This window comes from Quercus robur, chromosome 5, assembly GCF_932294415.1.
Source record: "Quercus robur chromosome 5, dhQueRobu3.1, whole genome shotgun sequence".
Classification (NCBI taxonomy): Eukaryota; Viridiplantae; Streptophyta; class Magnoliopsida; order Fagales; family Fagaceae; genus Quercus; species Quercus robur.
The window spans coordinates 88,438,199-88,453,111 of record NC_065538.1 but is presented as its reverse complement, the minus strand read 5'-3'; the positions used below and the strand labels follow the sequence as shown (position 1 = coordinate 88,453,111).

The window sequence follows — 14,913 nt, the reverse complement described above, 5'->3', positions numbered from 1 at the left end:
AAATATAAATAACGAACTAACAATGCAACTATATATGGTTAGACAAAAAGTACAACACGGGAAATTATATTACATGTTGTTTTTTTTTTTTTTTTTTTTTTTTTTTTTTTGTCTTGCATCAATAGCATATAATTTACAGAGAGATTACACTTTTTTAATTATTTGGAATGAAATTTATAATTACAATAATATGTAAACAAATTAATGCCCCTCTGATGATGATTGAGCAAAGACAAGCAATATTCACATGACTCCAAAATATTCATCCCAGGCTACATCGATCCCAATTGAACAAGACGTTGACATAGGCAAAAACAATTAATGTATCTACCACCTAAGAACTTTATGTTTGTGATCATATGGTAGCTTCTTATTGTTCTTCTTTCTGTTTGCACAACATCTATATAATATTTTCTCAAAATCTTCTTCCTCACAAGGAATTCTAAGGCCACCCTCTTGATCAAATCCAAACTCCTCGGCCACCATATCCATTAAACCTCTAAAATCTGGCATTGACAAGTAGCTTGTGGGAATCACAAACCTCCTCAGTTGTGGCCCTACGTAAACTGCCAAGAACCCTTTAGGAACTTGCATGGAGGTCTGTGAACCTGACCTGCTGCCGTCAGACAGTTCAGCTCCATTAATCAATGACTCCTTCAAACCTCCATATTCAAAAACCTCCTTATGCTTTCCGGTGATCGCAGAGGGCTGTTTCTGGAGAAGAGGTGCCCACCGAAGCCATACCCGAAGATTGTTCTTTGGCCGGGGAGCTTGATAAGAATATTGGTTCTTCATCTCTTGTTGGGATTTTAAGTTTTGGAGAGTTAATGAAGCACAATCATGGATCTCAGGATACAAAAAAAAGGGTTTACTTGGACCTTATCAACAAGACAAATTGAAAAAAAAAAAAAAAAAATCTTTTTAGAGGACGAGAACTGATTTCATTAATAGCCTTATCAACAAAATTATTTTCTTAACTTGCACAATTAATTTATACAATAAATTAATTGGCAAAGAAAAGAAATAAAAAAAGAGAGAGACCACTTTGATTACATATCAATTTTTTCTCCAAAAGATTTTTTTTCAAACCTGTAAATTAGTTTCTTACTGTAAAACATTGAAGTTTGCCGGATATTTACGAAAAAGGGAAAGAAAAGGAAATTGGGTTCATCCTGACTAAGAAAAACCTTTTGCATGAGCAAAAAAGAAGAAGAAAAAGAAAGTGAGAGAAAAAAAAAATCCTAATTTGTTTTAGATACAACTTAATTAAAGGGTGCTTCCATCGGTTTGATGGGTAGAGAATCAATAAGATTACCATACAGAGGAATTTAAACCATGAAGTTAAAAAAATATTGAGTGGTTCGCCATTTGTTTCTCACAACCTTCCTCTATATTTAGTGGGTTATGATCTATATATAGTTGTTGGCCGTTTGAGTCAAGAAAGTTTTGAGTCAAAGAGGGGCTGTTTTGGTGTGCTAATTATGCCTCTCCAGTGCAGTATTCTGGATCATCCAAAAATGGTTGTTTTCTGCAGACTTGCTCTCCCTTTTCTAGTCATACGATGGAAGAAACTTTGATAGATGGATATATATGTCAGTTTTGCACGACTCAATCCAATGCTAACTCTGTTACATTGAGAGTGTGCTCATTTTGGATCTTTTCTACAACTAATTTCCTTAAAAAAAAAAGGTCTTATCTATCTGTTTGAGAACAACTTATTTAGTGAAATAGTATGGGAGAACTCGTGAATAATACCAAAAAATGTAATAGGACCTATGAATAGTAGTAAAAATAAGTTGAATGGTAAAAAAAGTTGGCTTTTTAAGCCAATGCCAAATGCACACCTATTAATTGGCATCCTTAATAAACTTCCCCTAATTTTTAGATAGACTGATTCCCAAATTTGAATTTGTGATGACACCATTACTTGAGGGATAGCACTTACCATCTCATCTCTCATTAAAGCTCTATCATGTTTCTCAAAAAAAAAAAAAAAAAAAAAAAATTCTCTATCCCTATTTAATGTAATTTAAATATGCTATAATTTTTTAGATAAAAGAGTCAATAATAATATAACAATTTTTTGTTTGAGAGAACTTATTTTCATTGGTTTGTTAGACTTAGCGTAATTGTACCTCTTTCTAAAAAAATAAGAATAATTTGATTGTGGATCAAAATAGGTGAAATTTTAGATATTATAAATTTTACTACATAAGTCTTACCAATTAATATTTCAACTTTTAAATAATAAAAAAATAATTTAAAAACTTATTTATTATATTATTGATAGTGACATCAATTCCATTCATTAACATTTGTAAGCCTTTAGAATTTTCCCTATTGGAATATTTATACTTAAAACCTAGCATATTTATCCTATGGATAGGATATATATATATATATTATTTTTTTTTTTTCAGAACAGAAAATTATTGGGAGAAAGATTTAGTTTTTTCTTCCCAAAAGAATGAAAATAAAGAAAATCAACAATGATATCTACAACAATTAAAAGTTATAGTTTCAAAATTTTGGGATAAGTTATATAGGCTCTTAAAAAATTAGTTGAGGTAAGTCAGGGGGCACCCAACAATTATTTCTAATGGTTTATTATTGTTAGAAATACTGAATGCAATAGTATTGTATTTCACAAATCAAAAAAATATACATCAGTGCCTTTATATAGAAGGCATATGTGTATGGTACAAGTAAAGTGTAGTACAAGTACAAGTGTGCTATACAAGTAACCTAGCTGGGCCTAAAGCCCATAACATAATATACGTTAACAGCCCTCCTTAAACTCAAGGTGGATGTGAGACCAGCTTGAGGTTGTCAACCAAATCACGAGTGCGTCCCTTAGGAAGTGACTTGGTGAAGATATCTGCAAGTTGATCTTTGGAGCAGACGGAGAAAAGCTTGAGAGCACCATGGACAAGATGATAACGGATAAAATGACAATCAATCTTGATGTGTTTAGTCCATTCATGAAAGACATCATTGTGAGCAATATGAATGGTACTCTCGTTGTCACAATAAAGGGGAGTAGCAGAGGATGTGGACACACCTAAATCCTTAAGAAGCCATCGTAGCCAAAGGAGCTCAGATGTGGTATTAGCAAGGGCACGATATTCTGCTTCAGTACTGGAGCAGGCCACAAAAGTTTGTTTCTTACTTCGCCAAGAAATCAAAGAAGAACCAAGGAAAAAGCAATAACCTGTAGTGGACCTGCGATCAGTGGGATCTCCTGCCCAATCAGCATTAGAGAATGCACAGAGTACAAGAGGAGACTGAGCTGAGTAGAAAAGACCATGGAAGAGGGTGCCCTTCAGATATCGAAGAATGCGCAGAATAACAGTATAGTGAGTTGATTGTGGAGCAGATAGATACTGGCTCACCTGATGAACAGCATAGGAGATGTCTGGACGAGTAACTGTGAGATAAACTAGGCTGCCAACTAATCGTCTGTAAAGAGAGGGATTAGACAATGGTTTCCCCCCTGAGGGAGTCAGATGCGCATTAAGCTCAACTGGAGTGTTAACAGTCTTACTATCAGTGAGTCCAGCTCAAGACAAGAGTTCAGAAGCATACTTGGCTTGAGTAATATAAAGTCCATCTGTAAAATGAGTGATTTCAAGACCCAAGAAGTAGCTGAGATGTCCAAGATCTTTCATCTCAAATTGCTGATTGAGAAAATCCTTGAGTTCTTAAATGCCACTGAGGTCATCACCAGTTATGATCATATCATCCACATACAGGAGAAGTAAAATAGTGCCTTTGTCAGTGAGATGAAGAAATAAGGCAGAATCATAATGATTGGCTATGTAACCCAAGCGAGAGATGGTAGAGCTGAATTTGGCAAACCAAGCTCGTGAAGCTTGTTTAAGGCCATAAAGTGCACGTCGAAGGTAACAAACCTTGTTTGAGTCAACAGAGAGACCAGGAGGAGGTTGCATATAAACTTCTGCACTTAAATCCCCATTAAGGAATGCATTTTTGACATCCATTTGAAAAAGGTCCCATTTATTGGCAGCAGCAACAGCTAAGAGGGCACGAACAGATGAGATACGAGCAACCGGAGCAAAGGTCTCTTCATAATCAATCCTATACTCCTGTGTAAAACTTTTTGCAACGAGACGAGCTCTGTAGCGCTCAATGGACCCATCAGAGTAAGTCTTAATCTTGTAGATCTACTTACAACCAACCACAGATTTCCTAGGAGGAAGTGTCACCAAATCCCAAGTATGGTTTTTAGATAATGCATCAAGTTCCTCTTTCATTACAATCTGCCATAAAGGGTCAATGGAAGCCTCACGATAGGTGTGAGGCTCGTGTAGTGTAGCAAGGGTAGTGTAACAATGATAGTCAAGTAAATGTGCAGGAATGGATCTTACCCGAGTTGAGTGACGAGGTGGAATGTCTTGTGCAAGATCTTCAGGCGGAGTAGGAGCAGGGGACCCAAGCTCGGGGTTGGGGTTAGGTAGCTCGTCTTCGACCTGTTCATCTTCCACCTGTTCATTATAGGGTGAACTAGGAAATGGATCAATGATGTTTGGTGGTTGGACAGAGAAGTCTACAAAAGAATCAGGAGCAACTACAGGAGGATCAGGATCAGCTATAGAAGGAATATGTGCCTCGTCTAGAAAAAGATCTAAGAAAAAAGAGGAAGATAGGGAGGCACGGAAGTGAGAGAGCTCGACAAAGAGGCGATGTTCCCAAAAGACAACATTATGGGAGACATGAAGACGATGAGAGACAGGATCATAACACCGATACCCCTTTTGAGTTTCGCCATAGCCAAGAAAACAACAAAGCCTTGACTGAGGCTCAAGTTTGTCATGCTCATGTGGCTGAAGAAGAACGAAGCAAGCAGAACTGAAGGAGCGAAGGTGGTGATAGTCTGGAGGTGACCTAAAAAGGCGCTCTATGGAGTTTGATTTTGGATAACAGGACTTGGAATGCGATTAATAGTATGAACAGCATGAAGAGCAGTTTCGCCCCAAAAAGGAGCAGGAACTTTGGCAGAGAGAAGGAGAGCACGAACAGTGTCAAGAATATGACGAAGTTTTCGTTCGGCTCTACCATTTTGCTGAGAGGTACCTGAACAAGTTAGTTGATGAACAGTGTCATAGGAATGCAAAACAGTTTGGAAAGCATATTGAGTGTACTCAAGAGTATTATCAGATCGAAAAATTTTGATGCGTTTGGAAAACTGAGTTTCAACCATTTTTGCAAAATTAGAATATACTTGCAATAATTCAGAACGATGTTTCATATTAAAAATCCAACTATAGTGAGAGTAATCATCAACAAAGACAACAAAATATCGAGACCCACCAATATTAGAGACAGAGGAAGGTCCCCAAACATCAGAATGAATAAGGTCAAAGATATTAGTGGATATTGATTCACTAGTATTGAAAGGTAAAGCTGGTTGTTTTCCTAACTGACATGAGACACAATCAAAATTTTTGGTAGACACTGAACCTAACAAACCTCTAGAAGCCAATTGTTGTACTCGAGAGGAAGATGCGTGACCAAATCGAGCATGCCAAAGTGCAAGGGAAGGAACAGAAGAAACTACAGCAGCTGCAGCAACAGAAACAGGAGCAACAAGTGGAAGACGAAGGTTGTCCACGGGAAACATACGCCCAACTCTAGGACCGGCCCCAAGCTCCTGTCCCGTCCTTGGATCCTGCACAATACACCCAGAATAATCAAAGATAATGCGATAACCCAACTCAGCTAATTGTCCCACAGAAAAAAAATTGTAAGAAAGGTTATGAACATTAAAGACTCCAAGAACCGAGAGGTTAGAGGTCGAAACAGAGCCTATATTATGACCAAACATTGTGGAACCATTTGCTGTGTGAATATTAAGAGGGTGTGGTGCAGGTTTAAGTTCAGAAAATAAAGGCGAATGAGGTGTCATGTGATTGCAACAAGCAGAATCCATAAGCCAAGAGGTAGGAGACATACTAGATAAAGTTGAGAGAGAAGAGAAATAAGATGCATTACCAACCATACAAATGACATTAGTGATGATGTTTATAAGGTCATCTCTGGAAATGGTGAAAGTGGATCCAGAAGACCGAGACTGTGCAAAGACGGGAGCCATTGGTTGGTCACTCTCAGTGTTAGCAACAGTAGCAGCAGAAATTGAAACAACTGATTTATTGCGATGATAAAAAGTCTCAATACTGTGGCCAAATCGTTTACATAAATTGCAAAAACGATTGTTGGATTGTCGACGACGATTGTTACAAAAGGAAGAAGACTTGTCCTTATTCTTCATTTAGAAGCAAAATATGCAAAAATGGACTGCAAAAATGAAATCTACATGAAAAACTAGGTAAGGAGCACCTGGACTGCAAAAGTCAACTCTGGCAAAAAGTCAACCTTCAGTCAAAGTCAACGAGCCAGTCAACGAAAAGTCAACGTGGGTCAACAGTTAGTCAATGATGATGTCAGCTGACGTGGTGGGTGACATCAACAGATTGGACGATGATGTCAGCGGGTGACGTGGCAGTGATGACTTCACTTAGGGCTGACGTTAACAGGTGCAGATCTGGCGCGTGTAGGCGCGTGAAGAACGTTGTCGGCGCGTGGAGGCGCGTGCGAAAGGCTTTCGGCGGCGCATGGTGGCACGTGGAACGCGTGAGCTTTTGCGCAGAATCGTTAGGTGGCGCGTGACGGCGCGTGTGAGCTCCGATGGTGGTCAGGTTTCCACGAGGTGGTAGATCGGCGAAGGACGATCTTAGTGGTACCAGCAAAAACACAATTGGGGCAAGGATCACGGCGGTGACGGTATGGCAGTGGTCTCAAGACTCTGAACGACGGTAGCTGCAGGTCCGAAACCAGAAACGATGACTGAAATGCGTCAAAGGTTTAACGGTGAATGGCTGCAGCAGCAGTTGTAACAGCGGAAGCAATTGTGAGTTTGGAATAACACCAATGAGAGACAAAACTGCAAAGAAAAAGTCAGAGCGATGGCTCTGATACCATGTTAAAAAATACTGAATGCAATAGTATTGTATTTCACAAATCAAATAATATACATCAGTGCCTTTATATAAGAGGCATATGTGTGCGGTATAAGTAAAGTGTAGTATAAGTACAAGTGTGCTATACAAATAACCTAGCTGGGCCTAAAGCCCATAACATAATATACATTAATAGCCCCCTTCAAACTCAAGGTGGATGTGAGACCAGCTTGAGGTTGTCAACCAAATCACGAGTGCGTCCCTTAGGAAGTGACTTGGTGAAGATATCTGCAAGTTGATCTTTGGAGGAGACGGAGAAAAGCTTGAGAGCACCATGGACAAGATGATAACGGATAAAATGACAATCAATCTCGATGTGTTTAGTATTATGATTATTATTATTATTTTTTATGGTGTAGTGCAAATCATTTGGCTAGCACCTTTCTCAAATTGTGACAAGGGATAACACAAACAAGTTGGTAATTCCTTGGGGTTATTACAATTTACAATACAACATGGGTCATGATGGGGAACTCTAGAAATTTAAGTAGTTAGAAGAAATTGCAATATCTTGGATTTGAATAAGATGAGTGTATTGTGTGGGTGTGTTAAATCCGATGTACTAAGTCAATCTAGGTTACATAAAATTATGTAAGTTTTAATTGTTACTTTACCAGTCTTTTTAGCATATAGTATAAATTAATGCGGGTTAGCGTTTTTCTTGAGTCGTGACAGCGAAAGTTGAACAATTATTTTGCTCGTTTTAATATATATTGGCAGTTGAATCTTGCACAACTACATTCACACGCCTAAAGTTATACTCGCAAATAATGTTTAGATTTTTAACATTTGCTATATATGGTAGTTCTTGTTTTGGCAGTGATGACTCTCATGTAATCATGCAAAAATTGCAAGGACAACTGCACACCAATATGTAAATACAAGCATTTATGTTCTATATACAATGCTTCCAAACCTTAATGCATTCAACAAATACATGGACATTCCAACAATGCATTGGTATTTGCCTATTTGGTAGTCACATCTGGAAACCTAGTATACACTTTTTCACCTCCCAAGTTGAGTTTTATTTCCAATTTATACATATAGAATCCATACCCGTCTCTACAATATTCATGGCAGCGACTAATCTATATATCAAAGGTGTCAAATTAAACACTCCGGAAAGCCATCCAACGAAAGCATGTCATGAAGTTCTTCAAAGGCAGGGGCCTCATTCTTAGGTGCATCTGCCTGACTCCCTATAATAGTGGTCAGTACTCCAACCTCGACCTGCTATGCAGTCCAACCACTCGAATTCCACCTGGATTCCTTGCTATATATGTTGGATATGAGCGTAAACGGTTCTTGATCCCGACCCGGTTCCTGAACTTTCCAGTCTTCACTGTCCTTCTTGACAAGCTAGTGAAGAATATGGTTTCAAGTTTAGTGGAGGCATAGTCCTACCATGTGAGGTTCAGTTCTTTACAAAATTGCTGAAGTTTCTAGTGAAAGATGAGAAAAAATATAGAAGCCTGGGGTTTCATGAGTTTTTTAAGTTGATTTCTGAAGTGGGATTTGATTCAACTTCATGCAAAGAGGAAGGTGACTACCTGAATCATTATCATGAGTTCAGACCTCTACCGGCTTGAAATTATTTAGTTATGGATAAATACTGTTACGCATATCCTGTACACACAAGTTTACACCGGCAAAAATGGCCCAATACCATCAATTTTGGAAATAATTTGCCCAGAAACACTGTTTCTGAACTATATAGCAATGTACCACTTTTTCTGGTACTCGAGCTTGGTGAGCTCGAGTACCATCTTTTCATTGGTCAAACATCTTCTCAAAAAAAAAAAAACGCCGCTATAGGGCCCGAAAACGTCACTATAGGGCTTAAAAACGCCACTATAGGGCCCCTTGAACCTGTTATGGGGACTTATGAAAAATTTTGCAGGAAAACGCCGCTATAGGGCCCAAAAACGTCACTATAGGGCTTAAAAACGCCACTATAGGGCCCCTTGAACCTGTTACGGGGACTAAAAAAATTTTGCAGGAAAACGCCGTTATAGGGCCTGAAAACGCCACTATAGGGCTTAAAAACGCCACTATAGGGCTCCTTGAATATGGGGCGACAGTGGATTAAAAAAACATGGTACTCGAGCTCACCAAGCTCGAGTACCAGAAAAGGTGGTACATTGCTATATAGTTCAGAAATAGTGTTTCTGGGCAAATTATTTCCAAAATTGATGGTATTGGGCCATTTTTGCCAGTTTACACCACCCTTTATTTTTAAGGGTTTCTAGTATATGTTGTTTTGGGCGCCATGGTGAGTCTTAGATATCTCTTTGCATTCACATATATTTTTTAATCAAATAATAAAAAAATCATGAAGCATTGGGATCCTTATGCAGTGTTAATACTATTTTAATTAATGGAAAAAAATAAATAAATTAGGATTTGATAATAATACTATATTGTTTCTTTTCATTTTGTACATCCTCTAAGAATAATTAAGGTTAATTAATAACAGTTTTTAGTTTTAAATCTCTCTTCTCTCACTTGTTAGAAGCAAATAAATTTTTTCTTTTTCTTTTCATAATCAGTGATAGAACGATCAGGATCCTTACACATAAACTTGTATCTACGCAATGGAGAAATTATTAATTGCATCCCAAAGAATATGTCAGTAGTGTCTAGTAGCCTTCACACTCAATTAGAAAATGTCAATTAAATGTTTTTATTGAAAATATCAAGAGATACCAATTAAGTTACAAGAATTTTCTTCCTCAAAAAAAAAAAAAAAAAAATAAATAAATAAATAAATTACAAGACTCTTCTCAAATTTAGTATTAAAATTTTTCCTTTTTATTTAAAATACAATATATTATATAATATCTTCTATCCCAGGAGAATATTATATAAGATAAATGGAATATTATATTATTTGTTTCACGGATAGCTCATATATGGCCTTGACTTAACCCCAAATACGTAAAGGCCCCAAGGTCTAGGCACTTTAAATAAGCAAAGACCTCAAATTGTGACTAAAAAAATTGGCTTTTCAAAAAAAAAAAAAAAAAAAAAAAAAAAAGAGCATAGGTGAGTTATATGCTTTTTCTCCCTTATCCGTAAGAAGACTATTAAAAGTGTTAGCCAATTCAAATTCAACCCAATTAAAAATTTAAATTGTTTAAATGAAAAAAAAATGTGAGTATGCCAAGTTGTTGTAGGTGAGTTGTATGCTTTTTTCCTTATCCTTAAGAATACCATTAAAATTGTTAGCCAATTGAGATCCAATCCAATTAAAAACTTAAATTGTTTAAATAAAAAATTGTGAGCATGCCAAATCGTTATTGATGTTCATTTTTCTCTAACTTAAGACTTAAATTTTTTATGTTGATGACATTTTGCAATATATAGAAGCTTTGCAAAATTTATTTGATATAGTAATTAAGTGCAATCAGGTGTAACAGAACCACTAGCAAGAACAGTAACTTTGCCGGCTACAAAGAAAGACAAGGGGCAACCTGAAGATACGTTTACAGAGGATTGGAATACACAAAAACTTCATAGAGTATGCAAATTTACATTGGTCTTTTTCAACCAGCCACCAGAATATGCAAAATTTCTTTGGTTGACATGGTTAGGCGGCCTGACTACATTTACAGTGCTGGTGTAATTGAAATATGCAGAAGAAATTCTTGGAAACAACATGTAAACAACTGGAGAAGAAAAGAGGAAAAGGCATATAGGGAACTCAATGACATCCTGTAACCTCCAGGTGGTGTATTCAAATCAAGTTTCACATCTTAACAAAGGAGTAACATTCTCACAGTAGATTGCTGGCGATCAGCCACATTAGGATAAAAGCCCCAATTTCGAATAAATTTTTGTTAGAACTTTTCTACCAACAATGAAAGGCACATTTGTACATTGCATCACAATTTGAAGCAGATATGAGAGTGAGTGGCAATTAAGCGGAGGTTGAAAGGATCAAACGCGCACACACACACAAGTGATATTTAGACAGACCAAGAAATCTAATTTTAGGAAAATTGAAAGGACTACTAAGACCAAAACTCTCATGTTAGAATTAAAAAGACATACAAATTTTTGTGCATTGACTGGAGTTGTTTTCTATTGAACAAATTTCTAAACCATGTACTAGTGCAGTTCTTTTGCATGATTAAATGAACTACAACACTAATAATTTACGATGACGTGTCTCATCAGTTTGTGATCTCACATGCAAGAACTGATAATGCAAAGGTGTCCTACATCAACATAATATTGCACTAAAGCATTTAATAGAGACAAATTCTAAGAACAGACAAGGATCATCTATGTGATCGATCTCAGCTATACATTGCTGTCTCGTACATACTTCTGTTGTCAAAGGATCTCCTGGGAGATGGTTGTGGTACAGAGACATTCAAAGCAGTTGCCATTAACAATAAAACCTGCATATTGCATATACGTGTTATGTTATTCCATACATTAATACATATGGGACTCAAACTCAAAAATATAAGTAAAAAAATAGATACAGTGTTCCTTATAAACTATGAAGATATCATAAGTTCCAAAATGGGAGCTGGGGTATTCCTGCCCTAAATTTGGATCTTCCACCTTTTTCCACTCCCAACTCCAAATTAAGACTGCGTTTGTTACGGCTGTAAAGAAAATTGGGAAAACATTTTACACCATGCTCGTTGATTGGGATGCTCAGAAAATTTGGTCAAACCAAAAATCTCATTCGTTGACTATAAAATATGTGGGCCTTGAGTGTTAAATAGATTACACTTCTATTTTACTTTCAAACGAGAGAGAGAGAGAGAGAGAGAGAGAGAGAGAGAGAGAGAGAGAGAGAGAGAGAGAGAGAGAGAGAGAGAGAGAGAGAGATTTTCCTCCTCTCGAGGTTGTTACCACCGCCCTCTAGGTTTGACTGTCTCTTCTTGATCTCGTCTACACCGCCCTCTAGGTCATATCGTCTCCTCTTGATCTCATCACCGCCACCCATGACCGATCTCGTTGTCTTCGCCTAATGATCATCGCTGGCACCTCCAGATCAACCAACCCATGACCGATCTCTATTTCTTTCTCGATTTACCTCTCTCTTTCCCTCAGTCACTCACTCTTTCTTCCTCCCTCTCTCAGTTTGACTAAGTTTGAGAGAAGGATGAATGGTTTTGTTCTCAGTTTTGTTTTTTTTACATTTGTATATTGAAATTTTCTATTATAAAATTTGTTTGGAAGCTGAGAAAATGTGAGAAACTAGTAGAAAAAGAGCATTTTCAAAATGCAACCAAACACTTAAATATATTTTTCAAAGCAATTTTCAGAATAATGCAACCAAATACTTGAAAATATTTTCCTTTCCCAAAACCATTTTCAAGTTAAAATATTTTACACTTGGAAAATATTTTACATGTTGCCAAACCAGCCTAAGAGCATGAATCAAGTATTGAGGAAATTTTTAAAGTACTATACAAAGAGAAAAAGAAAAAAAAAAGGATATAGATAAATCACTTCGCATTCCACACTCTAAATACTAATTACTATCTTAAATATTTATAATCCACTTAATAATATAAAATTTACAAAAGAAAAAAGAATTGAAAAAAAGAATTTACCTAGTACTTGATTTTTTGAAAATAAAGTACCATACAAAATGAAAAAGAAAAAAAAAAGATAAATCACTCCACAGTCCACAATCTAAATACTAATTATTATATTAAATATTTATAATCCACTTAATAATATAAAATTTAAAAAAAAAAAGTAAAAAAAAAAATTTACCCAGTACTTGATTTCTTAAAAGTAGAGTAGCACAAAAAAAAAAAAAAAAGATAAATCACTCCACAGTTCACAATCTAAATACTAATTACTATCTTAAATATTTATAATCCACTTAATAATATAAAATTTATAAAATTGAAAAAACTTTATTCAGTACTTGATTTCTTGAAAATAAAGTATCATATAAAAAAAAAAAAAAAAAGAAGATAAATCAGTTCACAGTTCACAATCTAAATACTAATTACAATCTTAAATATTTATAATCCAGTTAATAATATAAAATTTACAAAAGTAAAAAAAAAGTAAAAAGAAAAAAATTCACCTAGTACTTGATTTCTTAAAAGTAAAATACTATAAAAAAAAAAAGAAAAGAAAAAGATAAATCACTTCACAATCTACAATCTAAATACTAATTACTATTTTAAATATTTATAATTCACTTAATAATATAAAATTTACAAACGGAAAAAAATGTGAAAAAAAAAAATTTACCCAATACTTCATTTCTGAAACTAAAGTACCATACAAAAAGAAAAATAAAAAGAAAATGGATAAGGATAAATCACTCCAAATTCCACACTACTATTTTAAATATTTATAATCCACTTAATAATATAAAATTTATGAAAAAAAAATGTGAAATTTTTTTCCTCAATACTTGATTTCTAGAAATTAAAAGTACTATACAAAAAGAAAAAGAAAAAAAAAATGATAAAGATAAATCACTCCACATTCCACCTTCTAAATACTAATTACTATCTTAAATATTTATTGTGGGGCCCGGCCCAAAACAATGGGCTACCTAAACACAGGCCCGTCCGAAAAGCATCATGTCCGAGGAGAAGTCATAGCCAAAACGTTATTCAAGCCCAACTACGGTAAAAGAAACCTGTCCGAGGAGTAACATCTCCTCGGACGCTACGAAGTTTAGGCCAAGAGCTCGCCCCTACCACTGCAGCTCATCCCCCAAGCATATAAAAAGAATAAAACCCAAAATATCTCATGGAAAGCTGCTACCGCCACATTAAATGTGTCACAACCACCCTCTTGGCCGCATTAATGAGGAAAAGACCCCTGAACAGTACTACCTTGGCCACTGCAACTCACAAGGGGATGATAAAGGTGTCTGATGGGACAGGTGCTCAAGTGGGGGCTTAGATGATCAACAAGTGTAAGGTTCAGATAAGAATAATAGAGCTATATAATGTAATAGAGTCCCTCAAAGAAAGGGACGGGAAAAACTGTATTCATCACTTAGGAAATAAAATCTTCTGGGGAATATTCATTCTGGTGTTTTTATCCCTGCTACAACCTTCTCCATACCTAAGTCCGACTAGGTTCACTGAGGCTAAGTTCTTTCACCCATCCTCTACAACCATTTATTGTGTGTTGCGCTTTGGGCCAGGGCCTGATCAAAAGGGTTTGGGCCAGGAAAATCGTGCAACTACAATTGGCGCCGTCTGTGGGAAGAACTAGAGCATCAGTTGGCACAACGGTCGAGTATGGCAGAACTAGGCCCACTCCAGGAGAATCCTCACCAGGCAAACTCCCAACAAACACAACCCGTCGAGTCCCAGAGGCAAAATAACCCCACCAACCCAAGCGGCAGGGGGAATCGTGAGGGAAGTGTGCATACTATCCGGACGAGTCAAAGTCACACTCACACAGGTAGTCATGTGTCCTAGAGGCGAAATAGTCATCAGGCCATGCAGCGGGAAATAGACGACCTGAAAAGGGAGTTACGACGTGTGCGGCGAAAACAATCCCACTCTGACTCAGACGAATCTTCTAATGCGGAGGATGCGAGTTACCGACGGAGGTCAAGGACCCCCCCAAGTGAAACCTTTTCCTACGAGAGGGAACCACGCCCCGTACGGAAATATGAGAACCCGTCCAGCAAGGGTTCAGAGAACGATGTTATGAAGAAGGCGCTGGACCAGGTTTCGAGATCACCCTTCACATATAGAATTGAAGGGGCTAAGCTGCCTCGACGCTTCAACCAACCAGCGTTCGTCATCTATAATGGTCGAGCAGACCCGGTAGAGCACGTGAGCCAGTTTAACCAGAAAATGGCAATCTACTCCCAAAACGAAGCCCTAATGTGCAAGATCTTCCCATCCAGCTTGGG

General features: G+C 36.8%; 1 protein-coding gene across 1 annotated transcript; it reads right to left on the bottom strand.

The window, feature by feature from the left end:
- Positions 1-251: 251 nt before the first annotated feature.
- LOC126729209 (auxin-responsive protein SAUR27) lies at positions 252-835 on the bottom strand. Its single transcript, XM_050434887.1, has one exon. The coding sequence runs from the start codon at positions 793-795 to the stop codon at positions 328-330; it is 468 nt and encodes a 155-aa protein (XP_050290844.1). The 5' UTR covers positions 796-835; the 3' UTR covers positions 252-327.
- Positions 836-14,913: the final 14,078 nt, after the last annotated feature.